The sequence below is a fragment of the Pelodiscus sinensis genome, chromosome 2, assembly GCF_052426305.1.
Source record: "Pelodiscus sinensis isolate ZL-2025 chromosome 2, ASM5242630v1, whole genome shotgun sequence".
Taxonomy (NCBI): domain Eukaryota; kingdom Metazoa; phylum Chordata; order Testudines; family Trionychidae; genus Pelodiscus; species Pelodiscus sinensis.
Window position 1 is genome coordinate 215,630,522 of NC_143053.1, and position 13,645 is coordinate 215,644,166.

The 13,645-nt window shown below is 42.1% G+C and overlaps 1 protein-coding gene across 5 annotated transcripts in view; it reads right to left on the bottom strand.

The window, feature by feature from the left end:
- VPS50 (VPS50 subunit of EARP/GARPII complex) overlaps positions 1–13,645 on the bottom strand; it is a 177,208-nt gene that overhangs the window by 10,390 nt on the left and 153,173 nt on the right. For 4 of the 5 annotated variants that reach the window (XM_075922362.2, XM_006114479.5, XM_006114480.5 and 1 more), the window contains 4 exons: positions 7,598–7,746; positions 3,957–4,053; positions 3,649–3,807; positions 33–154 (listed from right to left, as the gene is read on the bottom strand). In XM_075922362.2, coding sequence (XP_075778477.1) covers positions 33–154; positions 3,649–3,807; positions 3,957–4,053; positions 7,598–7,746 — 527 coding nt within the window. Of the gene's footprint in view, positions 1–32; positions 155–784; positions 2,968–3,648; positions 3,808–3,956; positions 4,054–7,597; positions 7,747–13,645 lie in introns of those variants that run through there. The other variant, XM_075922363.2, reaches the window with a different exon arrangement.

Sequence of the window (13,645 nt, forward strand, 5' to 3'; positions counted from 1 at the left end):
TAATGTTACAGAGGCTTTAATGGACCACTTACCCTTCCACAATAGTTCTATTGGCTAGTCGTATACAATGCTCCCAAAGAATATTTGACACTGGCAATGGAATACGGACTCTTTTAGACACCTCATTCAACCTTCTGTTAAACTGTTCAAATTCCTGGTCAAATAAAAGAATATATTGTTCTATGAGCATAAAAGAAGGATTACATAGTGCATTTATTTAGAAAGGGAGGAAAGATGAAGAGAGATGAACCAGACAAGGTGTAGGAGAGAACATAAGGAAGCAAGACAAAAGAAAACAAGAGGTGCTTAATGTAAACAGGTTACACTGATAAATACAATAACAACATCAAGAGCATGCAACTTTCTTTTCATCTACTGGTAAATCATTTACAGAACTTCTTAAACTTCTAAGTGTGGATTTAGCGGCTTCATTTTAGACTCTGAAATGTAAAAGTTCTGTTCCTAATACAGTAAACTTCCGATAAACCTTTAGGACCCAGGGGGTGCAGGATTATCAGATATCCCAGACTATAGGAAGGGGGGGGCTATGAGGGGTCTGGGGCGGAGTGGGGGGGATGCACCCCTTGGCACTGTGGGACCAACCCGGCAGCACCCCAGCTGCTCTGCCCCAGACTTCCCCAAGTCAGCCGCTGCTGAAACTGGTCAGTTTCAGCAGCGGCTGACTTGGGGAAGTCTGGGGCAAAGCGGCTGGGGTGCTGCTGGGTTGGTCCCATAGCGCCGAAGGGCGACGCTATGGGACCAACCCGGCAGCACCCCAGCAGCTCTGCCCCCAGCTTCCCAGAGTCAGCCGCTGGTCAGTTTCAGCAGCAGCTGAATCGGGAAAGCCGGGGGCAGAGCAGCTCCAATCGTCCAGCTGCCCGGAGCACTTCCAGGTTCCAGATGGTGCCAGACCATCAGGAATGCCGGACCACTGGAGTTTTACTGTATTATGAAACCCAATCGAAAACCAGCACAAAAACTCCAATTACGATATCTTAATTCCTAATCATCTACCAACTAATTAACTGTGTCACCTAACTCTGAAAGAGTAGAAAGGAAATGTCATGTCATATTTTTCATTCGCAGTGAACATTTGACACCAGATAATTCCAAATTACTTTAAAAGTTTTACCCATCCATGACTCTTCATTCACCACTGAAGTCAAACCAACTCTGGGTCAGCACACAGCTACACTATGCAACACTGTAGGTTGATAAGTACAGAGTTACTAATATTCACCATCAATGGCTATCTGGTGACTTTGGTGAAAGGAGCTGTAGGTCTCATGGTGGTTCTCAGGAAATAAGTGGCTCAATTTTTTTTAAATCTGCTAATATTTGCACCAAGTGTCAGGTTCATAAGCATTAAAGAAGCACTGACTGAACTATCCCACAATCCCAGAGTTAGTTTTTTCATGATCAGCCCTGATGTGGTTGGGTGGGGAAAAGCTTGACAGCAGCTGCTCATACTATTCTTAATCTGAGGTTAAATAAGGGGTTTGTTCCGGGGCTGTTAATTAGCGCATCTTACAAATGCAAACAAATTAAGAAATAAAACTACAGAGGGAATTTTAGTAGAGAGACTTAAATACACACAACTGGTATTTGGCTAGGACAAATGAGCTAAAATAATTTCCACAAGAGCAACTGAGGCACCAAAACATTTTCCCCTTAAATGGCAAAGTATCTACACTCACAAATGCAGAAATGAGTATTACTCCATACTAGTGAAACATCTGGGAAGAAAACAATTAATTTATCTACTCTCCTTAGAAGTATACATACACAGTGAATAACTGGGTAGAGACATCTTCAAAATCTGTTGGCTTCATATCAGGGAAGGGGTGGGCAATAATTTTTGGTGGGAGGCCACTCCAAGTGGTGAAGGGTTGCACTTTTCTGTGAAGGAGATGTGGGGTCTAGGGTGGAGGTTGGGTGCAGAAGGGTGCACAGGGTAAGGGACTGGGGTGCAGGAGACAGTGTGAGGTCTGAGAGGGAGTTTGGATGAAGGAGAGGGTTGTGACCTGGGTCAGGGGACTTGGATGTAGGGTATTGGTGCAGGAGAGGATTCTGGCCTGGGGGAGGGGCTCCAGGAGGAGAAGCAAAGTCTGAGAGGGAGATGTGACGTGGGAGAAGGGGAAAAGGAGGTGCAGACTGCAGAGGGTTTGGATGGTGATTGGGGCAGGAGACGGGGGTGCAGGGTCTGGGAGGGTGTTTGGGTACAGGAGGATTCTGGCCTGGGAGAGGAGTGTAAGAGGGGGTACATGGTCTGGGAGGGAGCTGTGACTTGGGGCAGAGGGTTTGGATGGTGACCTGGGGGAGGAAGTTGGGATGCAGGAAAGACAAGGGTGCCGGAGGCAGGCTCTGACTGGGAGGCGCTTACCTAAGGCAGCAGCCCTGCAGCACCTCCCCCCCAACCAAGGCAGGCTGGGATCCCTGCCTACTGCAGGTCCAGAACACTTAAAACTGCAGGCTTGTTCCCTCCACGTGGCTCTCAGCTCCTGGAAGGGAAAGAGGCTTGTGCTACCCCCATCGTCCAGGTTGTTTCCAGCCTATAGGAGCTGAAGACTGGTCCGGGGGCCAGGAGATCACACAAAGCCTCCTTCTCTCTGCAGAGCAGAGAGCCACATGGACTATGCTTTAAACCACAGTAGCTGCATGCCTTGAAAGTCCCAGCAGTGTGGTCCACAGGATGGATCTGGTGACTTGGTGGGCCAGATCCAGCCCCCGGGCCACATTTTGCCCAGCCCTGTATAAGATTCTCAATATCAGTGCTTGTAAGATGACAACCAGTAGAGGTAGAAAAGAGTTCTCTCTTAACCATTAAATAATCACCCAAAAGCTACACTATGCAAACTATTTTTAGGTCCATAATGCAGAGGCCGAAAATGAATAATATTGCCTTTATTTTTGTCCTGAGGGTCAAATACAGCAGCAATTCTGTGGTTTATGGAAGCTATTCCACTTCTGAAACATAAGCAGAAAAATTCCCTTAAAAGAACCCAGTCAAAAATAAACAGGACATAAAGGCAAATTGCAAAGATTTATACTCTTCTTACACTGCTATATTCTCACTTTTTTCCAGTTAATGGAGAAAAGTGTAGAGATGTCTGTTACAATGTGTAGATGCCACATTTTTATAAACTACATACCAGATTTCACAATTCACCAGATACAAAGTCTTCCAAATTTTCTTTAACAAGCTGAGAAATGCTTCTGACATTAACACTCTAATTACTATCTAAATACTCATATAATTTAAAAAACTGTTACTGTGAATATATATTTAAAGCAAAGTATAAATTATGCTGTGCTATACGTGGGAGGAACTCCTTCTGAGCACTAACACTAGCTTATATGTAATAAAGAGCCTTTGGCCATTAAGACACCCATTTCTCATCGGCATTTAGAGGAAGTTGGATGCTTAACTTACTTATGTTCCTTTTAAAATCCAGCCTGTATCTTTACATTAATATCGGATATATACATATTCTTGCCCTGTCTGTAAGGGACCAAGCAGATCATCTTATTTTTTTTACGGTTACTTGCAGGACTGGTTTGCCCTACAGGATCTATGGTAAATGTCTGATGACATAAGCCCTCAAAAGAATAATCAAATACACTAGATGTTTCCAGGAAAATATTCACCTTTAAAAGAGAATCAACATATATATTGTGTTGTGACATGATCTCCTTCACATCCCATTTCACATTAGCCATGAGGAGTAGCATCTGTTCATAATCAATAGCTTTAGCAGCTACAATCCAGTATATTGGTTTTCGTAGTTCATTGGCAGTTGACACAGTCTGAAAGAAAAGATAAACAGAATTAGGTGTAACAGAACTTATTGCTATGACAAAGTAATGTGTGACAATATCATGCAAACACCCACACAATATAGCACAAATTCGGAAATTTCAGTTTAAAAATGAATAGTGAATGGCAGAAATCTGACCTGAGAGTAGAATTGCTGGAGAAAGGGTTTCTTGGCGGCAGGCATCACAGCATCAAGATGCGACTGAAGGAACTCAAACTGCTCAGCCAAAAATACCCTAAGGAAGCATATACAATTAATTGTAATCTGAGTACAATATTTAAGAGGCATCTACTTTTCAATTCTTTACAGTAAATGCTCTTGCAAGTAGTCCAGACATAAAAGCTTATTTGAAAGCTTTTAGCTTTAAAAATATCCCCTTCCCCCCCAATTTTATGTCATAGTATGTTAGGCACTCCTAACTCAATATTTTATACTTTTGCTCCTTTTCATTCCCAGGTGTTCATGGTAGTTCACACATAAATCCTAATCCAAAGCCAAATGAAGTTAATGGAAAGATTTTCAAGAATTTCAGTGCTTTGGATAAGGCCAAAATCCTTGCTACTTCCCCTCCTTTTCCCAACCAAGCAAAAAAAAAAAAAAAAAGTCTATATTGCAAAAATGCAAGCACACATTTATTTTGGTTGTATCTGTAGTAAATTAACTAACTCCAACTTCTCTTTCACACATTCTGCAAAAGGCTAAAAGCACTATACATTGTCCCTGACATACAGGCAGTCCCCGACTTACGTGGATCCGACTTACGTCGGATCCCTAGATACGAACGGGGTGAGGCAACTCCCGCACATGCGCAGCAGCATTCCCGGGCTCGCTCACCTGGGTCCTAGGATCCTCCTTCTCCTCGGGCCAGCTCCGACTGGGGTCCCGCAGAGCTGCCGGGCAGAGGAAAAGTGCCTCCCCACGCCCCCGCTGCCAGCAACAGGCTGCCCCCTCCCCTGAGCAACAGGCTGCCAAACAGACAAAAGCAGCCTCTCTGCCCCTCCTCCCCTCTATACATGCCGGGCTCCCGGAGCGCAGCAGCGTCCCCGGGGCTCGCTCACCTGGGTCCTAGAATCCACCTCCTCCTCCTCTTCGGCCGGCTCCAACTGGCCTCTGCCTGCAGCAGCTGGCCACAGGGACAGGGATCCCGCAGAGCTGCCGGGCAGAGGAAAAGTGCCTCCCCACGCCCGCTGCCCCCCCCCCGCGGCCTCGCATCCTGCACGCCTTCCCCCTCCCCCTCTGCCAGCAACAGGCTGCCCCCTCCCCTGAGCAACAGGCTGCTGAACAGCAGACAAAAGCAGCCTCTCCTCCCCTCCTCCCCCTATACATGCTGGGCTCCCTGGGCAAACAAAGACTCCACCAAAACAAAGTGCTGGCCTCATTGTGTTAGCAAAAAAAGGACCCTCCTCCTAGAACCCTGGGTGGTGTGTGGAAATAAAGCTATTAGCTCAAAGCATGGTGCAGAGCTGTTTGGTATTTGATGAGTTACTCCTTTAGTCCTGAGTTTGTCACAGGGACAGAAATAGATGTGAAATCTTCTGAACAGGGGAACAGACAGCAAAACAAACATTAGAGGGGAATTAACCTTTCCCTATGCTATCCAAAACTAAAAAAAATGTTTGGCTAGAGTTTCCCCTACAATATGTACCAGTTCCGACTTACATACAAATTCAACTTAAGAACAAACCTACAGTCCCTATCTTGTACGTAACCCGGGGACTGCCTGTAGTCAAAATAGTCATGTTTCCAAAAGTGTTTTCAAAATACTGTTGGAAAACTGTTGAGTCGCGGACCTTAATTTTCAAAGCTAAATGAAGTCAAGAAAAAACCCCTCAAAGAAGAAATGCTTTTTCTCTTTGGAAAATATTTGCATTTTAAGCATATTTCCCCCTTAAGAAATATTAATGCAAAGAAAAATTCCCACTGGAACACTTTTCTGGCTTTTCCTTGCTATTTTTCAAAAGAACTATTCACATTATGAGTTAGTCAAATTACATAAAGACCATAAAAATTAAATTAAATTAAATTAAAATTGTTTTCAGAATAAAAAAACATTTAACTACTGCACATAAACTGATAGATGTGGGTTATTAATCTAGAACAACAACATGATTTTAGTCAATATATATATAAACAAACTTTCAAGGATTGTCTCCTTTTTCACTGAAAATACCACTATTATTGTTGTTGTTGTTATTGTTGTTATTATTATTAAAATATATGCCATGATCCTGAAATAATTTTATATCAAATATTTAGTAGTGAACCACATTTATATCTTTAACGGTACATTATCAGGCCAAAATCTTCCAAGGACATTGGCTTTTACAGAAAAAGAAGTTTCTTTTCCACTCATTTCCCTCTTATTTCCACTGCAAATATTTTTAATTAAACAAAAACAAACAAAAACCTTCTCACTGTTTGCAATCTAAACACTACAGCATTTTGCTAATGCATTAGAAAATGGAACTGATTAAGGGCGAACCAAAAAGCCTCTGACTTCAATGATAAGGTTGAGATTAAAGCAAAAAATAAACAAAGCCACTAAAAATAATGAAAAGATAATTTGTTTTTAAATTTTGTTTGCCTGCAAGATATTACTAAATAAAGTACAGGAATCATTTTTTCATATTTCTCACCTTACTTTCTAAAATTCTAATCACTTCAACTATAAATAAATCACTTCACTGAAGTATGTGATTATCTTTTTATAATTAATACAATTCTTCCATATACTATATGAAACATCCCAAACTTAAGTGAGCATCCCATTTTACTACAATGCAGAAAACTTTAATTTTAGATTTTATTTGAATATTACGGATGATTCAATCATCCTATTATTTTTAAAACCAAGACTGAACATTCTTCTAAGTATACTAGGAGTCTGCGTCTCCTGCTTGCTATGCTCGCCAACCCCTCCTCTTGCAGGGGGGGCAGACAATCCCAGCTCTCCCCCTAGCTACCCGGGGAGGGCCGTGCTGCAGCTGTGCCAGCCCAGGCCCCTTCTTCACTCCCCGCCTAGGCCCCTGTGCCAGCTCAGGATCCTTCCCCCGGATTCCCAGCTGCACTAGCCCGGGCCCTTTCTCCCCACCTCCACCGCGCCAGGCCCAGTCTTGCTCTCAGTATCTGGGCAAGACTGGGCTGCAGTTACGCCATGCCAGGCCCAGACCATCTCCTGGTGTCTGGGGAAGGCTGGGTCGTGGCATGCCAGTCCCAGTCTGGCCCTGCTCCCAGCGTCTGGGGAAGGCCAGGCCATGGTCATGACACACCAGGCCAACCCTGCCCCCAGCGACCAGGGAAGGCGAGGCTGTTGCGTGCCAGCCTGACTCTCCATGTGGTTGCCAGAGAGAGCTGGGCTTGCAGTGGGTAGAGATTGGCTCCCAGGGCTTTGCCTGCCCGTGCCTATCCCCTAGCCTCTGGATGCTGTGATGTGATGGCGTCACTGTCATCCCACAGGAAAAACTTTAGATAGATAGATAGATAGATAGATAGATAGAGAGAGAGAGAGAGAGAGAGAGAGAGAGAGAGAGAGAGAGATTCCCTAGTTTAACAACAAATTATTTGATTAGCAAAAAGCTGACTGAACTTCTACATAACACAAATTGAGGAATTTCAGACTAGGTGAAAATATTGGTTCCATCAGATGTTAACACGTATCAATTAATGTACTTATAATTTATCTGAAAAAGAGCAATCTCTGCATCATCTTTATGACTAAGATGACCTTCTCAAAAAGACAGACAGTGACCATAATTATTTAAACTCTTCATGTAACTTACAAAGATTCCGTGGCTACCACTCTCTCTGCCAAACCATACAAAGTATTGCCAGCTGTTAAAACTACCAGATGACTGAGATGTGGGCTTGGCACTTTCTCTTTTCTTTCTTCGACAGCTGTGAGGGTACCAGTGGTATCAGCAGAGACCTCCTAAAATGAAAATTTAAAAGATTGGAATACTAATCAATTGTAAAATATGAAATGTTAGCATCAAACAAGAGTTTGAACTAAATTTGAAAACTAATTGTCTCAGGGTATGGGTGTTAAGCTATAAAGCCTCTGAATACTAGGTTGAAAATGAAATCCAGTCCAGATCAATAGTGACCATAGTTATTACCATTAAAATCTGAAGAAGTTGGTTGTGTCCATGAAAGCTCATGATACCATCTACATGTTTTGTTAGTTTCTAAGGTGCTAAAAGACTATTAATTTTTTTAAAAGTTTTATCAGTAGAATGTTATTTAGTATCCCAGACTTGTCTCAGTCCCATTCCTAGTGGACCAATACTCAGACCACAGAAACAAATACATTTTTACACTAAATGCTGCAGTTTTATCCATACACACTTTGACTTAACTGACTAGAGAGTGAACCAGCTTCTCACTCCTAGAGACCATCCGACTTTAGACATGAGAAGGAAAAGTGTTGGGAAGCTGACACTGCTGCTGCCTGAGCTGTCTGTCCCTGTTTGGTGGATAAATGAGGGAGTTCACTCTTAAGGTTGTGATTTTCACCTGTTACAAAATTTACGGTCTTTTGAAAATTATATTTTTTTAAAATAATTTGACCTTATTCTGTAGGAATTCCCATCCTGCAGAAATCTCATCTTCATATTACTTAAGGGGGGAAAGCAGAAGAAAAATACTTTGCTCATATAAGAGTGTAAGTAGTATTCACCAAATTTCTCACTACAAAGCAGGATGCTCAGCTGGTACCGGACTCAAGACAGGAAAATAGTTATACAGGTATCTAATTGCAAAATTCAGGGCCTGCTTAAACTGGGACACTCAAGAAAACTAATCCAAATCATCTTTCAAAGTGGATTTGTAACCTTAATTGATTTTATCTCATTCACAATGTGAACTAAACTAGATTTAATTAAGACCACTTTAATTGTGAATCAGAGTGTCCAGACAGGGGATTAAAGTAACATAGCAAGTTAGGGATAATGTAGGCAAAAAGCTGCAATTTTATCAAACACAAAAATATAAACAAATAAAAGGAAGGAAATGAATATAGTCTTTGTAGTACAGGGCAGCTATGACTGACTGGACCTACCATGAGCCACACTTTATTCTAACAGAATCCCCAAGATGAAGATGGCTATGCAAACAGAGATATCTCTCAGCCCACCTAGGTCTAGACATATGCAGCTTGGACCACAGTCTACACTTGCCCTGCTACTGGGGTATATGCGTTAGAACTACTAGGGAGACTGAAGAGAGTCTCTGCCAGTTAGTGGTTTGGTCACAGCTACCCACTGAAAACCCACACTTCTGTAAGATTCCCTCCCTACCATGCAAGCTTATAATGTTGAGTAAGTTATCTATCCTACAACATTTACATATATCTACAAGTTGTATACTCCCATAAATGTACTATAAACAGGTAGAAATCTGAGAGTGATTCTGGCTGAACTCAAACCAGACATATACAGGCAGTCCCCGAGTTACGCGGATCCGACTTATGTCGGATCCGCAGTTACGAACGGGGCCCGTCTCCCTGGTCTCCAGCAGACCAGGGAGAGGAAGCAAAGCGGCGGAGCATGCGGGCAGGGAGGGACAAATCTGCAGGCCAGGGAGAAGGGGAGCAAAGCAGAGCAAAGCCGCGGAGCCCGAGGGCAGCAGGACAGCCACGGCGCGTCTGGGCTGTCCCGCTGCCCCCGTGCTCCACGGCTTTGCTCCGGACGCCTGTGGTACAGCAGCTGGGGCGCTGCCGGTTGGTCCCGTAGCGCCGCTCTGGGAGCTACTGGACCAACCCAGCAGCACCCCAGCTGCTCTGCCCCAGGCATCCTGATTCAGCCACTGCTGGTCAATTTCAGCAGCGGCTGAATCAGGACGCCTGGGGCAGAGCAGCTTGGGTGCTGCTGGGTTGGTCCAGTAGCGCCGAGGATCGGCAGCGCTACTGGAGCAACCCAGCAGCACCCCAGCTGCTCTGCCCCAGGCGTCCCCAAGTCAGCCGCTGCTGAAACTGACCAGTGGCTGACTACAGGAAGCCCCTGCCCCGGGCTTCCTGGAATCAGCCGCTGATCAGTTTCAGCAGCAGCTGACTTGGGGATGCCTGGGGTTCTTAAGTTGAATCTGTATGTAAGTCAGAACTGGCGTCCAGATTCAGCCACTGTTGAAACTGATCAGTTTCAGCAGTGACTGAATCTGGACGCCAGTTCCAACTTACATACAGATTCAACTTAAGAACAAACCTACAGTCCCTATCTTGTACGTAACCCGGGGACTGCCTGTAATGCCAACTAATAAACCTGTGTGTGCAATTATTGCAATGAGAATAAGGCACACAACCACTCAAATTCCCATCCAGACTTTAGGGCCATAGATAAAATGGTAAAGTAACCCTACTAGTAACCACTGTGTTCACTATTATCTCCGAAAGCTAATTATTTTTCTCCAATAAAGAGTACAAAAGGAAGAGAGGCACTGTTATTGGTTCCTGGAGAAGCTATGGTCATCCTGTTCCGTGAATTACATACAGTCCTTGGCCCATAATGAAACAAACTAAATGCAGTAATATCTCCCAAAGATATTGCAGGAAATGACCCCATCATAATTACTATTTCAGTTTATCAGTTACATGAGTAATCAATGCTGATACGATAATATTGACTATGAAATATATTATGGTAGCACCCAAAAGCTACAGTCCCCACCCAAAGCCTCTAGCAGACACAAAGAGTTAGAGATAGTCACACAACACACAAGTTGTGACATATTATATGGAATATCTTTGAGGATATTCTATCAATTTTATAAATGTTATATGCAGTGTTCCCTCTAAGCTGTGTGGCATCAATTAATCAGCATCACCCAGTCAAAGGCTCAGGGCTGACTGATCACCTGTGAAGCTGTGCTACCACACAGCTTAGAGGGAACACTGTGTATTGGTTAGTGTTTTATTTTAGCTGTGTTGTAATTTACAGGAGTTTCCAGTGAAAATTAAAAATCTCCTAGGGAGTAATTAATATAATTACTCTAAACCTCATCTCCTCAGGGGAAATTATCTATTCTGATTTGGTTAAAGAGGGCTATCAAAGAACTGAGAACTCTTTGAAGACACCACCCTGGTCATTCTGACCAAGAGAGACAGGCCCTGTGGAAAGTACTGTGCTCCTATCAGACTAGTCATGTAAGGGTATTAGAAGTTAGTATGCTGAGTAGAGTGCAGGGCTATGTAGTGAAGGGCCTTGAGATCCAAAGTGACAGAAAGGTAAAGGGGAAGCAAACCAGGTGAAATATTTAGCAACTGCTCTGTATGTGGACTTCTTGAGGCAACCTTGCAGTAGTCAAGGCCAGGGAAGAAAAAATTCAAGTGTTTAAGAGAATTTTGATGACGTGAGCAGAGCAGAAAGACTTAGTTTTAGAGACCTTGTGTAGGAGGAAGAGGCAAGATTCAGTTACGAGATGAAATGCAAGAATGGCACCATTGTAGCACTTCAGTGAAGACACTACCTACTTCCATGGGAGGGGTTCTGCCATCGGCGTAAATAATCTAGGTCAATGGGAGGATTCTCCCAGCAGCCTAGTGCTGGCTACATCAAGGGTTAGGTCAGTTAAACTGCCATGTGGGGCATGGCTTCTTCAGATCCCTGAGTGATGTAGTTATATTGACCTAATTTCCTACTGCAAATCATGCCCCAGATTATGCACCCAAGTGACTGAGAGGATGGTGCTAATATCCAAGGTGATAGCAGCAATTTTAAAGACAGAGATCAAGAGCTAAGCCTCAACATCTATGAGATGTCAAAAACACAAAAAGAGCTGCAGATTGTAACAGAAGGAGCCATGTGTAGAGTAGAGAAATAGACCTATAAATAATAAGAGTAAAAATGATAGCTGATCATCCGATGATAGGATGCAGAGAGAGAAAGAGGGAGCCAGGTGAGATCACTACTGAATGTTGGAGATGTGTACCAGGCCCCACACACAAAAAACAAACAAAAAATTATAAAGCTACAGTGAGTGATACAAGAAATAGTAAAAGCTGAGTGTATAAGATTTTAAAAGGAAGGAGCATGGTCAATACTATTAGAGTCAAGAAGAATGAAAATGTCTTACAAAAATTAACTGCATCAGCACATTATTTGAAAATGTATCTAACCCTTTGATTTACACTCTTAGCCTTCTGAATACAAACACAACTAAAAAGGCTAGAAAGTAAAATAAAACAACTCAACAAACACTTCATTTTCTGGAATATAAATTTGTCATGAAGGTTAGATAAATACCATACCCAGTGAGGAATTTTGGCACTACTTTTGAAAACTCTTTGAGGCAAGGATCTTGATTATCTGTTCCTGTAGCTGTCCCTAGCATCTCTTTGGAGGCTGTACAAAAAATGTTCATCTAATCCTCTAGGTGCAAACAAGGCAATTCTTTAAAAATACACTTTGACCCAATGTTAACATTATAATACAGAGAAACATCAATATCAAATCCCTTTGCCTTCCTCCTTCCCAATTTAGACCACCTTTCAGAGACTGCAAGGATATCTATATGTTTGTATTGAAGCAATGTTTCCTGACAGTCAAGAATATCTGTCCTACCCTCAGAAGTACTATCAATGTCTAACTAAAAAAACAGCTGTAAAGATTTAAAGAAACTCTACTTCTCTGAAATATTAGCCAAAAAACACAAAGAGCTCTATCATACTATCAAATATTTACGCAAAGATGACTAAAAGAACAGAGAAAGCCTACAATCGTGCACCAGGTGTTTTTTGCTCCTTTCAAATCCTCAAGGTCATAAAATGTGAGGACAAATGTAATAAAGATTGAGTGTCCTATCTTAGGTAATACTAAGCCGCCTATACCTTGGCATGCAAGTATAATATAAAATAAAGTAGCATGGAGCATCAGAGTGTATTTAAAATAACTCTGTTGTCTCCTCCTTTCTCTGTGATTAGTGTGTGAATGTCAGAGCATAGAAGATGTTAAGTGGTACAGGTACTACTTGTGTGAGAACATAACCTCAAAAAATGCATCAGATATTTGGACCCGACAAAGTCAAATTTGGGTTCAGCAGTCAAACTCTGGTTTATGTGCTGTATTGCACATGATGATCAACATGGATTAGTATAGAAAGACATTCCCTTTGAGCACCTTTGAAGCCTTTCTAGATATAATTTTCTGGGGCAGATTCATGAATAACATATTTAACCTAGCAGTACAGCTTATTTTTAAATACTTGCAATATGCTCCCCATCACCTATCACTTTCCATACTGAACACTAACTCGGGTCCATGGCATTAGAGTAGAATCCCAGAGTTGCAAACATCTTGGGAAGGGAAATTTGTTTGTAACTCTGAAGAAAATGTAATGATTGGTATTTCAAAAGTTAATAACTGAACATTGACTTAATACAGCTTTTAAACTTTACTATGCTGAAAAATGCTCCTTTCCTTTTATATTTTTAGTTATATTTAGTACTGTTATTTGCCTTTTTAGAGGGTGAGGTCTGTGTTGCTGCCTGTTTGTGTACTTTCATGTTGATTGTAACTCTGAAGTTCTATTGTACATGTTGTGACTTCAACTAATAGTTTATACAAATATGAGATAGACAAAATAAAGTCAAGTTACTCTTGTCAGATTCCAATTTTCAGATCACTGGACTAAACCAAGTTATCTTGTTATTTTCTTGCACAGAATAATGATTAGTTACTATAATTATTCTAAATGCATATCTGTTTATGCCATGTTTGCTAATAGAAGCATATAAACACAAAAAGCTACTTTATTCATTTAATCTGAGAAAATGAGTGACAAGCAAATGATGGAGCTGTAGGGATAGAATTAAATTATATTGCAAGGATGTGAAAAGA